This window comes from Meleagris gallopavo, chromosome 7, assembly GCF_905368555.1.
Source record: "Meleagris gallopavo chromosome 7, MGAL_WU_HG_1.1, whole genome shotgun sequence".
NCBI classification, from domain to species: domain Eukaryota; kingdom Metazoa; phylum Chordata; class Aves; order Galliformes; family Phasianidae; genus Meleagris; species Meleagris gallopavo.
The window spans coordinates 16931114-16944087 of NC_139410.1; the positions used below are offsets into that span (position 1 = coordinate 16931114).

The following is a 12974-nucleotide window of genomic DNA, read 5'->3' on the forward strand; positions in this document are numbered from 1 at the left end:
GCATCTAAGCCTTATTGAAAGTTCAGTAAGGAAAACTGATCTACATTTTTTGATGTCAAAATTAATCAGGGAAGAAGATGGGTAAAAAGGTAACTTCCAGATGAGTTACTGCAGATCCTACAGAAAGAAGGTTTGCTTTACAAAATATCTTCAAAGAAATCATTTTCAATAAGCTTCCAGTCTAAAGGATTTCAAGCAATTACATCAAAAACACAAAGGAGACTTTCCAGCCTGTAAACTTAGCAGACTTGGTTTGTGTGTTAAATATTGTCTGAATATTACTTCATGCACTAGAGGGAGCTCCTGCAATTCTTTATCACAATAGAAACGTAAAGACAGCACAGGGGAGGTAATAGCAACAAAAATAAGAAAATTCAGAAAAATATATATATATTCCTCGCCTGAGATCAAGACTAAGTTGTGCTAATTCATACAATTAATCTCCTTATATCTTATGTGTTTAGTATGCCTTCTTCAGGATACGAAGAAGCGTTTTCTTTAAGGATGTAGGCTTTAACACAAAGGATACAAATTTCTGCAGGTTATTTATTCAAAGTAATCATAGAGATTAAGTTGTATTAAAAAGAAAACTGGCATGATTTTTTGAAGAGAGATGTTGTTTTAATTGAGTGTGCCACAGGAAAAACGTATATGAGTAGGTAATCAAAGTCTGTACCATAATAAACATGAAGAAATTAAGTCTGCACCATAACAAACACGGATAAGAGGACTTCATTAACACTGCTCAGTCAACCTTCACTCTTGAAGCTCTGCTTTCAAGCACTTGAGTTTTCAGCCTCCCTTTCATGCACATTTTTTTTTTGTTGTTGTTGGGCTTTTTGTTTCTTTTTGGCATCATTTCTTGAGAATTTGGGGGCTCTTTCAGCAAACTGCTCTACGGAGAAAAGAACTGCACATTACAGAAAAGAACATAAAATTTCAACTGGGAGTATTAGCCTGGTTAGAACTTTCTGAATATCAACTACTTGATTAAATAGAATAATTACCATTAATCACAGAGTTCTATCCTTCTTGTAGATTGTTCCCATCTCTCTTGGGGTAGGTATACAAAGGAGTTTTAGACATTTTCTGACAGCAGAAACACACAGCACCAAGCACCAGAGTAGAGTGAAGATTCATGCTCTCAGTTGGACTGTCCTCTCTTCTTATCCACATTCATTCCTGGTCTGCACAGCTCTGTTTCGTGACATGCTGTTTTCTACTTTAAAACCATCGTATATCTCATGTCTCCAGAGAAGAATGGGCTGTTTCTCTACTCCTTTCCAAGCTGGGCATCAGTAAAGAGTGTAAAAGTACAGGGGAGACAAGGATCATTCTTAGTTAAGTCTCTGGTTGTAACTCAAAATGTTACTCTAGCAACTAGAATCAGCCACTGCAACAAAAAACATACTGTTCATCATGGACACAGTAATTCCCAAGCAGTGCAGGACCAAAGGCGTAGTTCGGGAATTCTGCATGCAAGGCACACAGCCTCCATGCAAAAACTTTCATGTGCCCCTAATTAGTCCGTTTCAAAAGATGTTTTTCAAGGCATAATAAGATGGCTTATTTTGTAGAGTCACCAATAGCACTCCTTCCTGTCAGAACAAGCCCTAAATGTCAAGCTCTTAGTCAACAGGACAGGATTGTCAGAGTATCACTGGGAAAAGCTATTTAACCTGCAGTATGCATTTCCCCCCAACCTCAATGTCAGAGAGGTTTGATATATTTCCACTTAAAAATCAGCCAGAGCAAACTCTCAGCATGAAAAAATTCAGCCTAAGCAGTGAGAAACTGGCCAAATTGTAAAAACAAGATCTCGTAGTGGGAACCACCATGCAACCCTGCTGCCAGCTCTGCTGGTAATATATGGAGACAGAACCACTACCTATTCTGTCTGCTCACTGGAGCCCGACCTCCCCTGTCTTTTAAGTACTCTTCTGTATCTTTTCCAAAGATGTATTTGAAATTATTATTGATTTTGTCATTTTGGCTTTATGGTTATAATCACCTGGTAGATCCAGTTACATCCCAATCTATTTCATCAGAAGGTTCAAAAACTGGAGCTAGTGAGACCATTGCACTGATATCAGACTGACTAGTTAAAAAGACAGATGCTGTATTGTTTTTCCTTATTTAAGATGGCTTAAATTTGATTTTGTTTCCATTTCTCAAAATGTAACTGGAGAGTATAACATATTCCATGTATTTTATGCTCAATTTAACTGCTACATTGTATTAAGTGATGCTCAATAATGTAATCCTAAATGCAAATTAATTCTTGTTTGGTGTTAGAAAATCTCTTTGCTGCCTTCTCCAAACAGAATTCTTTTTAATAGATTTTAATGAACTAGAGAAAGCAAACATCCCCATATGGTGAGAAAATTTCAAGGCATACATTAAAAGAAAAATCTTGTGTTACTCATCAAAAAATAAGAGATGTGTTAAGAGAAAAAAATAAAGCTATGAAGATGAAACCCAAATAATTAGCAAACATGGAAAATAAACTATAATAGTCCTTAAAAATGGCTCAGCAGAAGCTAAAACAGAAAAGCATGCATTTTTCTATATCAAGAGTGGAATACATTTGATTTTATTTGAATTAAATTATTTATAGTTACTTATTTCCCTGCAAAACTAAACCAGAGAAACAGATATAAATGTATCATTAAGATTAGAACTACTGAACAAGTGATGTTATCTCCTTCTAAGCCTGTAATGTCTTCTTGCCACATAAAAGACTTTGAGAAACTTTCTCTGAATTTCAGAAAGTCCCTTGCTCAGTCTGTCAGGCCATTACGGAGCAGCTTGCAGGCCTCACCCTTGGCTACCAGTCCTACAAGCATCATTCCAGCAATAATAAGACAAAGGAATTCAAAGATATTCTGCAAACACTACCACTTCCCTGACTGAATGTCTGTCCCTGACGCATTAGCAATTTCTGCAGCCACGTATCACAGTAGAATGTACAAAACATAAAACATATGAACACAGACTGTGTTCTGGTAGCTTGTTGCTTTGTATTTCAAATAGCTGGTAACACTTCTGGGAATTTGGCTCTGCAATCATAGTTTTTCTCTGATCATTCAAAACTGACAGCAGGACACAATGATCTACACGTGTAATGCTGTAACAGTTATACTATTTTAAATTGCAGGAAAGAAGCTTGCATGCAGAAAATACTTAAGTATTTACTTCTGTTGTACTTGCCTTTCATTTAACAGAATTAGAGAGAACTAGGGACATATGGCAAAAACACAGAACTAGGATTCACAAACTATTTCTATGCTGTGTAGGTACTGCTACATTTGTCATGGGACTGTCTGAGCTCCTCCAGGACAAAACAAGGTGACAAGCATCTGTCACATATTCACTCTCTCAGCTTCTCTCCACTGAAATGTCTACAGAGCGTGGGAGGGAGAAGGATGGCTGTTTTATGTGTCTGGGAAGAGAAGCTACCTTATTCCTGTAAAAGAGATTGAACAATTTAAGGTGCCCCAGTCAAGTTCTGTCTCCAATACAATTGAGCATTACTTTGTACGCGAAGAGTCCACTTCTGCCTGAAAAGCACAGCTATCAGCAGCAGTGATAATCACAATACTTTGCTCAGTTTCTAAAATATTCTGACCCTGAAAGTCCATATGCTCCTTAGCCAAATATTACTGCCCATTACTTGGGGAATACCACCTAGGAAGGACTAGGATGTATTTAACTTGTTAGCTCTACCTGCTTCAGAAAATAACACATCTTTCAGTTTGGATACTACACTTGATGCTTTTGTTGAGGGGTCTTAACTCTCATGTACAGCGTTGCAAGTACTCCTATACGACACTGACATTTCAAATCTTTGTAAGATGCTTACAGAGTAAGAGATACAAAAGTATCTATGAATTATTACTTAAAACATGGAAGAATACTTATTTTCATAAAGGGTAAGGTTGTGTCAGGAAGCAGTAGAACATTAGTGAATAAGACAAGCAAAAGGAACTGCATACTGTTTCATTTATACATTTATTAAAGGCTAAATATGACAAGAAAGGTCAGTACCCTCAAGGAAGTAGGACAGACAGACAGAGGTGGAAGTAGTTATTTTCACATGAGGGAAACATGATAAAATATTGTCTTTATCTGCTGTCAAGAGAGACGTTTTATATGACAAAAAAAATCCTTTTACCTTTTATAGACATCACACAAATGCATCCAATTAAACTCCTTTTATCCAGAAAGGAGGCATCCAAGGAACTGTGTATTACTATAACCTTCCTACTCTCTCTATAAAATAAACCCTAAAAGTTAACAATCTTCACAGCAATGTCCAATACTGTTTCTTCCCACTAGTATAATTACAGAATGTCAGCACAGTAATATTCACAAGTTCTTTCATGGGAGTCCTGATCTGGTGAGACCAAAGGCACAGAACTGTTTATAAAGGGGAACTGGGAAATACAGCTGCACTCCTAATACAGTAGAAGATTCACCCTGTGCAAAGGGCTTGAACTGTGTCCATGTTAGACTCAGTATAGCCTCAAAACAGAACTTAACTATGAATTTTATTATCATAATAAAATATCATAGCTATGTTCTGGTCTTATCACCAAGATGTCTTTCTTCCTTGCCTTCAGCACCTACCTTCTTTACAGGCAGATGACAATCAGAATGTGACACAAACTTCCACAGATGTTCCTTTTGCTTTCTCCAGTTTTATAATACATCTAAAACATCCTTATAAGTTGTATATTGTAATCACATGCATCAGCCACATGCTTTGCATTTTTACCTTGGACTTCTCAATGCCATTACCAAAAGCCTCACATCAAAATCCAAAGGCAAAAAAAAGATCTGTTTACCTTATTACAGTTTTTAGAAACTTGGCAAAGAGCACCGCTTGACATACTGTCCTTATCTGGCATTCCTGAAAAAAGAACACAATAAATAAATACTGCATGTTCTTTATGTAACAAAAGAGATTAATAAGGAATTTGACATCTTTAAAACTTTGATAACATAAATATTCATCTATGATTTTTAGATTTAAAAAAAAACGTTCAGGCAAAATTCTTCCATTACAAAAAAGAAAAAGACAAAAAGTTAGCTCCTGAGTATAAAGTTGCTAGAAATTGTACTTTCTCACAACTTGTATTTGAAGTACATATACAGAAATTAGTTATATTTTTTCATTTAATGTTATCTGTGTTTTAACATCTGGAAGTCAGGTGCAGCTCTGTGTTTGTATTATCTAGGACAGTTATGCTACACTGTGCAATATACTGATCACAAAATATATTGCCCAAAATTTACTGATGCAAATATAGGTCATCAGATATCATCCAGGTTGGCATCTAAGTAATCCTCTGGCAATTCTGCGCAAGTACCTTGAATTACAGAAGTGGTACATTCCAAAGGCTGCCCTTGGATTCATGTTTAAACCGTTATCCCACAGTTTGACAGATTCTCACAAGGCTAAACCATACCGAAACTTATTTACCTGTATAACTAGGGTCAGAGAGCAGCATGTCTGCTGCAGGCTCCGTGTCCAAAAACAAACCATGTTATCAAATAAGTTGTGTAGCATGCCATAACTAGAGAATAATAATAATAATAATAATAATAATAATAATAATAATAATAAGTCAGCCAGTCTGTAAAGTTTTTTACTAGCAGGACTCATAGTTGCATTCCACAGAATTTATGTAGTATCTACAACTAGTTAAATGCTACGTGACATAACACGATCAGTGTACAGAGTTGTGCACAGTTCTGTATGCAGTCGTATACAATTAAGAATGCAATCAAGAAAGTTCCAAACTATTTCCTCCTATGCAGAGCAGAAATATCTTTGAACATCGTTGAACATCTGAACTGAATTTAACATTTAAATTCTCACATCACAAGCCAGAGGACATTCATCGACCTTTTTCTTCTTCCCTCTAATTTCCATAACATTTGATTTGTATTTTCTCATACTTACTGTCATTGTTGGAGCCAGTTTCCATAACACCATAAGGAGGAGTAAGAAGTTCAGACATATACTGTCGGTATTTCTGAAAGACAGCAATGGCAAATTCAGTCAGTTACAGATGTATAAGTCAGTACAGATGTATGAGTACAGATGGATGCTGTAGTATTTATATCTGTGTGCCTGTTGCTTTGTGTTTCACATATCCACAAGCAGTCTGTGGCAGAGACAGTCAGACATGTCTTTACTCTCAGTGCTACAAGGCTAGCACTAAGAGCACGCTGCCTTTATTTTACCAAAAGCTGCGCTAAGACTGTTCCCTCCTTGATTTCCCCAAAGCATGGCTTGGAGGGTTCTAATAAATTAACATCATCCTTAGTTGTGTGATTTCCCATATAAACTGCTTAAAAGCTTGTTTGAAACTACACTGCTCTGCTAAACTTTAGCTACAAAGCTACTTTATTGTAAGGATGGAGACAAAGCTGTGAAATAAGAATTTATAAGACTCATGTACCACTATAAATTTGGTAGCAGATTTGAAACAAACAGGATTTACTGCTAAGATTCCAAACATGTACTTCTAACACATTAGGGAAGCAAAAGTTTGGTTTTCAAAACTGCAACACACAAACACAGTACCAATTCTATGTATACGTTCACATAAACCGGACAGTCAAATAAAATTTTGTAACAGTAAAAATGATGTCCTTTGTACAACTGTAAACTACATAATTGTAATTGATATCAGTAACTGATATTTTTCTTCAGTGAATGTCAGTGACAAGATAAAAAAAGGTTCAAAGCTCTGTCTGGGGCTTAAGAAATCCACAACTATAACACCAAGGGGAAAAAAACCCCAAAACTTCCTTGTCACATACAAATCATTCAAAGAATGACTGCTACATTTTGGTTTTCAATCATGCCATGCTACTGTCATAGTTATGGATAAACATTATAATTCCCTTTTTTGGAACAGTTACAACGCAAGCTTGTGCAACAGGGATGCTGCTGATCAGCATGAACAAAACGTATCATGTGGTCCATAGGTTGTGCAGTGAGCTGAACATGAACAAACAGTCAGTAGAAATACACATTAGGTTTCAAGTAAACACACATAACAATTGAGTTAGAAAGCTTTCCTGATAAACCAATTTTAATGAGAAAGATTTATCCTTTGCATTATGGAGCTGTTGGGATGTATGTATTCACTTTCCAAATGCTGTCTGCTAGAGTTTAACAGATGCTTGAATTATTCTTTTAACGATGTTTTTTCCTAGAGATGCATATGAAAATCTCATCTGTTCTAATACTGAAGAACGAATGTCTTGCATTCTAAATAATAACAAAAGCTACAAAGATTACATTAATCTTAATAATCCAATCCTATTTTTAGATGTGTGATTACATCCTAAAGCTTAGTAACATATTTAAATCTCACCCGTAATCCAGCTGAAAACTCATAGGAGTTAAATTATGTTTTATTTCAGGTCAGTCACACAAAATAAAAGCTACTATTTAATTTGAGGATAAAACTATTTTCTTTTCCAAGCCATTCACGTCCCCATGCTTTGTTTCCAGTCCTATGCCTGAAACTCAGCAAGAGGAATAACCTAAGAAGTAACTATATTTTCAGTTCAGTAAGTAAGCCATACATGTGAAACAAGGGAAAAAACTAATTTTGGTTGACAAAATGAAAGAAAGGAGAACATGTTACAAGGGGCTGAAATCACATTTTATTCACAGAGTAGATAAACGTTTTGTTCTATTTTTCTACTTAATTTCAACTTGGAATTCGGCTTAAAAATGGAAAGCTGAAATGTTTCATTGGAAATAAGATAAAATCAAGTTTACGCAGTATTTTTCCTGTTCTTCCATTCAGATGATATTCAGTTCTTTGTTTTGCTTTATCCAAGATAGCAGATGTATTTCCAGAAATACATCATTAGTCCACATTTAAAGCACCTTGCTAAGGAACTGGAGTAGGACCAACAGTAATTTTCTCTTTTTACTTTTCAAATGTATGCATTCCCTAAACCACATTTGCAATCATCATACACTGCAGAGCACTTTTCTTTCATTAATTCTCTAATATTTCTCCTGCTTGTTCTTCTTATGAAATAAAACACAGAACACACCATGAAATTTCCACGAAATTTTGAAGCCTAGCTACCTGCACAAGTCTTGCAGGTAGAATAAGCCAGAATTGCATATAACACATTAAGAGGATAGAATCTCTTGCTATCGAGTACCAAAATATGCATAATTTCTGCTTAGGGATAATTCCTCTGACTTTCTTATGCAACTGCCCTGTACAACATAAGCTAGGGAAAAAAAAACCACGCAGTTGTTTGCTATGAAGCAGTGGTATCCAAATATATTTTAAGAAGCTGTCACTTCACAGGTTTTGGAACACAATGCATCTTTCAGAGAAAAAAAACAATAAAAAGCATCTGTCTTTGGGTGGAGATCTGATTTTCACCAAATAGGCAGGGAAGACAGATGCAGTTTTGCACTCTGCTGTATTATTGGCTGCATTATTTACACACAGTGTAAGTTTTAGGAACACTGAAAGACTTCTTGCGTATGGAGACCCCTAACCACACTGAGCCTCACCTGACACTCAGGATGGCAAAGCCCAAAAAGAACATAAGCATAGGCTGTGAAGGACCTGCAATTTGCCATCTTCCACACCAAGGCCCTAACCTGTCCTGGGTGAGTCTACTGAGGAGATCGAAGGAGCAAGCACAGCATAGTGCTGCCTGTGAAGGAAGTCAGGCAACATACCAGAAGAGGCACCAGTTCAGGACATGACCTCAGAAGGCTCATCTGTTCAGACTCCTCCAGCAGATTTCAGTATAAATTAAACTACCTTCTATACCTAGGTACCTTGAGGGAAGGTTGACAGGACTGCGTATACATGAAGTCCATAAGATACTTTGGTGGGGGGAGGGAGGCACCTAAAATTTTGCCAGCTTATCAGCCAAGTTAAATGTCAAAGGACACTAGTCAAGAAGTATGGTAAATGCTGTCCACTGGGAAACAAATATGCAAAAATGAAAATAACTGCATAAAAATTCACAGTATTAGGCTGATCTCTCTCAAAGCTGAGACAATCAGGAGAACACAATATTGAGTGCATAATGTCTGTAAATGAAAAGAAAATGCAATCAGTAAAATTTTTCATGGTAGATGACATTCAAAGCGATCCTGAAGATTAACAGACTAAATATTTACAAAAGGCTTCTGAAAATGTATTCCACTGTTGGAGTGTCCTCTGGAAAGGGTTTAATTGTGAAAAACACGAACAGCTATCATACAAGCTCGTTTATTATCAGAAGTCATCACATTCAGTAAATCCAACGTGACAGCAGGTTTTAGAACTACACTCACTGACCTATTCACTCCATCTTCAGATTTCTACCAATTTACAAACTCTATCACGCAATAGCTTAAAGATCAGACACTTCTTGCATCTAATCTGACAGCACAAGTAATAACGATCATATTTTTTTCTTCCAGTTAGTGACTATCCCACATCCACACAGTAGTAAAAATTAACATGACCTTTCCAGTCACTGCTATAGCCTAAAGCACAGAAGAGCACTGGTGAGGAGCAGTAGGGGACGGGAGGAAAGGAGGAAAAGAGAAAAAACAAGTAGCACACTTTCCTCACTGGGGAGCTGCTGGAGGTGAATTTTCATGCTAACAGTTTTTAAAAGGCACCTCTTGATTGGCTGTTGATGAGTCTCAGCTGCCTTCATGACTTCACTGGATTTTCTTCTACACCACAAAAGCTCTTTGGTAAATTTTTTATATGATAATGTTTAGAAAGGCTGTTACTACAATTCCAGCGCAAACTGTCTGAACCCCTTATGCATTCTCCTATTGTACACAAGGTGTATAAAACATCTTAGTATTAGTCTCATCTATTGCAAGTATTGAAGATCTAATCTCTGTTTAAAGGGAAAGAAAGACCAAAAGAAGACATCTAATACAAACATTCCAAAACAAGTCAGGAAGATGCGAAGAAAATTCAGGTGTGTCTGTCGTCTTCCACATGCGTTGCATAGCAAAGCATCAATATTAACAGAACCAGCTCACAGATCTATGCCCACCTGGGCAAGCTCCACTCCAGATATACTCCTAAGTCCAGCAGTCCTCTGGTCAGGAAGGAGTAACTAATGGGCTGTTCAGTAAGCGCTTCACTTGCAAAGCACTAGGGAGCCAAGCCCAGCTTCTAAAGGTTCCCCATGCCCAGACGAACACACACAACTGGAAGTGACAGTCTTCTAACATGAAGGAGGTTACACAGACCACAACACGCACTCCTTAACGTCCCCTCTCTCAGCCTCAAAACACAATGCCACTATGCATTGCCCTATCCAATGGCCGTTTAATGGTGGGTGGTAAATCCTCTTCTGAAGCTTCTGGATCAATGTAACCTCAAGACCCTGTATTATCAGGTGCTCTCCTGCTGTCTCCAACTCTTCCTACTGCCAGATGCACAGAAGATAAGGCAGAGTATGCATTACTTGCAGACTTGTCAGTGAGACAAAATACATTGTAATTCATTTTAGTTCTAGAAATCTTAAACATCAAGGTGACCTTTCCACACATTCTTCAAAACCTCGTGTAACTATTCTTTAAGATGATGTTCCTTTGACTGTTACCTGAGTTATGTAATCCTCTCTGCTGTCTGCCAGAACTCCTGCTACTGTTCTTCCTAGGGGTATGACATGTAGCTATTCACAATTGGCCAGCTTCTCTATTTTCTTTTAATAATAAATAATTGATCACTGATGCTCTCAGTGCAGTTCTGTTCTTCCTCTGAGATGGTTGTGCCAGTTATATCATTTTGGAAATAAACTAACTCCCTTGTGAGCTCAGCATGGTGCCCTCTCTTTTCTCCTCCAGAACAACAAGAAGAGATGTGAGAGAGTCCAAAAGATCTCTAGCTCCCCTTTTCATTTCCCAAAACAAGCGCATATTGGCATCTCAAAGTCTAGATCTTTGTCTTTAGATCCAGTGCTCCCTCCTCCAAACATCACACTTAAATGAAATAACTGAACTGACAGGTAAAGTCTCAGGTAATCAGAACAAAGGAAAAATGTTTGTATAGAAGTAGAAAACTGCTGAACAGTGTGACAGGGCTCTGGCAGCTTCTCAAACAACTGGACTCTCACACAATGTGCTCCAAGTTTGGGCTGCATGTAATAATAGCTCTGGCCCAATCTACAAGTGAGATCCATTTGGGCTGAGAGAGCTTGCAGAACTCAAGGCTCCCTCCCTCTCTGGGCTGTAGCCTTGAGCTCTTCATACAGGTTTTTGCTGGCATCCTCAGCTCTGCTGACCAGCAGGGTGGCTACAGCAAATGCATCTTCCTCACCTCTAGCAGGGGTAGTCAGTCATCCACCTCCTTCTGTGCGCTAAGATGTGCTTCATGAGTAATGTTGCACAGTTTGCATGCACCTCACTGTGTATCTTTGCACTTGAAATCAGTTTCAGTTCATTAGGCACATACACAGCACAATAGGATATTGAGGGGTGTTTATCTCAATACAAAGGGGAATTGCATGTGGAAACTGTCTAACTCTCCATATTAGAATGGAGAATACCAAGAATCCTGAATATTGCTAAATATTAGCATTTGTAATTCCCAAGATATCACCCAAGTCAGAGGTAATGCAACAGAACTGAAATATTTCTAAAGGAAAGGGTAAAGACATCAGAAAATAAGAAAACAAACATCGCAATAGAGAAAAACATATATTGATGTATAGTGGAAAAATAGAAAAAGAAGATTCTACCACATGATTCACTGAACAAAGACTCTTCTATGTATGTCAGTCTACTCAAGTCATTAAAACAAGGTACACAAGACTTGAAATATCAGAACTGAAGTACCATTTAGTTGTATTGAGATAAAATAAATACAGGAAATGCCTGTTCTTGCTGAACCAGAATTAGTACAGATTATGCAAGAGCAGATGAATCTGCATCTTTTCTATTTGCCTACTTACCATCTTCTGAATGTTTCTATATAGCTCTAATCAACTATGCTCTTGTCTTTATTTGATCTCTTTGTTTTGGAGATATATATTTTTCCGTCACATTCCTGCTTAAATCAATTTATCATGCTTGAAAAGCTCTGTATGCAGAATTTGCTTGATCGCAGAATCCCCCTGAGTTTTAGTTGAACAGAAAAATGTACCCAGCTCACTGAAATCATGCCAAATAGCAGACTTGGCTACCAGATAGAAATCCAAAGATAAGACTGCACTGCAAAAAATCAAATCCAAGGAAATTAGAGCATGAGCAATCATTAAACAAATTACACAGCCTATTCTGCTCCATCTAATTTAAAGATAGAAATGACATCATGCAGCCCTCCGATTCTGTCTCCTAGAGGAATCCACTCAGGAAATGCAATTGGGTGGAGATAGGACTTGTTTGGGAGTGGTGGGAAGGTAACGTAACATATAAAAAGGACGAAGGAAATACATGAAGAAAAAAAGAGACGATCTGAGTTACACATTGTCTTTTACTGCATTTGTGTAACCATGGAATAATGCACTTATGCAAAAAAAAAATCTATATAACAATTCAACTGCCCTCAACATGAAGTCCATGTTTTCAAATGCACCTGAAAAAGAGCATCATGCAATTCTGTATTTACTTTTTTTTACAATTACATCAGTGTTATTTGTTCACATTAAAATGAGATGACGATATCTGTCAGTGGTAGTGCTTCAAACTCAATACAAGATCAGAAAAATCAAGCTGTGCTCTCCTTTCTTCCTTTTTCATTATCACCAGTAGGAGAGATGGAGCAAATCACACCTTAGCTTGAATTTTCTGAATGATGCAGAATATAATCTTACTCCTCTTGAAAATGTTCTGCAAAGTTAAGAATTGTAAATCTGCATCTTGATTAGCAAAACTAACAGAAAACACTTGAAAACAAAGTGCTGAGCTACAGTGAGAAAGACACTATTTTAATATAAGTTTTCCTACCACT

General features: G+C 37.2%; 1 protein-coding gene across 2 annotated transcripts in view; it reads right to left on the reverse strand.

The window, feature by feature from the left end:
* RAPGEF4 (Rap guanine nucleotide exchange factor 4) overlaps positions 1–12974 on the reverse strand; it is a 144358-nt gene that overhangs the window by 71421 nt on the left and 59963 nt on the right. For both annotated transcript variants that reach the window (XM_085228154.1, XM_085228153.1), the window contains exons 5-6: positions 5969–6041; positions 4848–4912 (exon numbers count right to left, since the gene is read on the reverse strand). In XM_085228154.1, coding sequence (XP_085084280.1) covers positions 4848–4912; positions 5969–6041 — 138 coding nt within the window. The remainder of the gene's footprint in view (positions 1–4847; positions 4913–5968; positions 6042–12974) is intronic.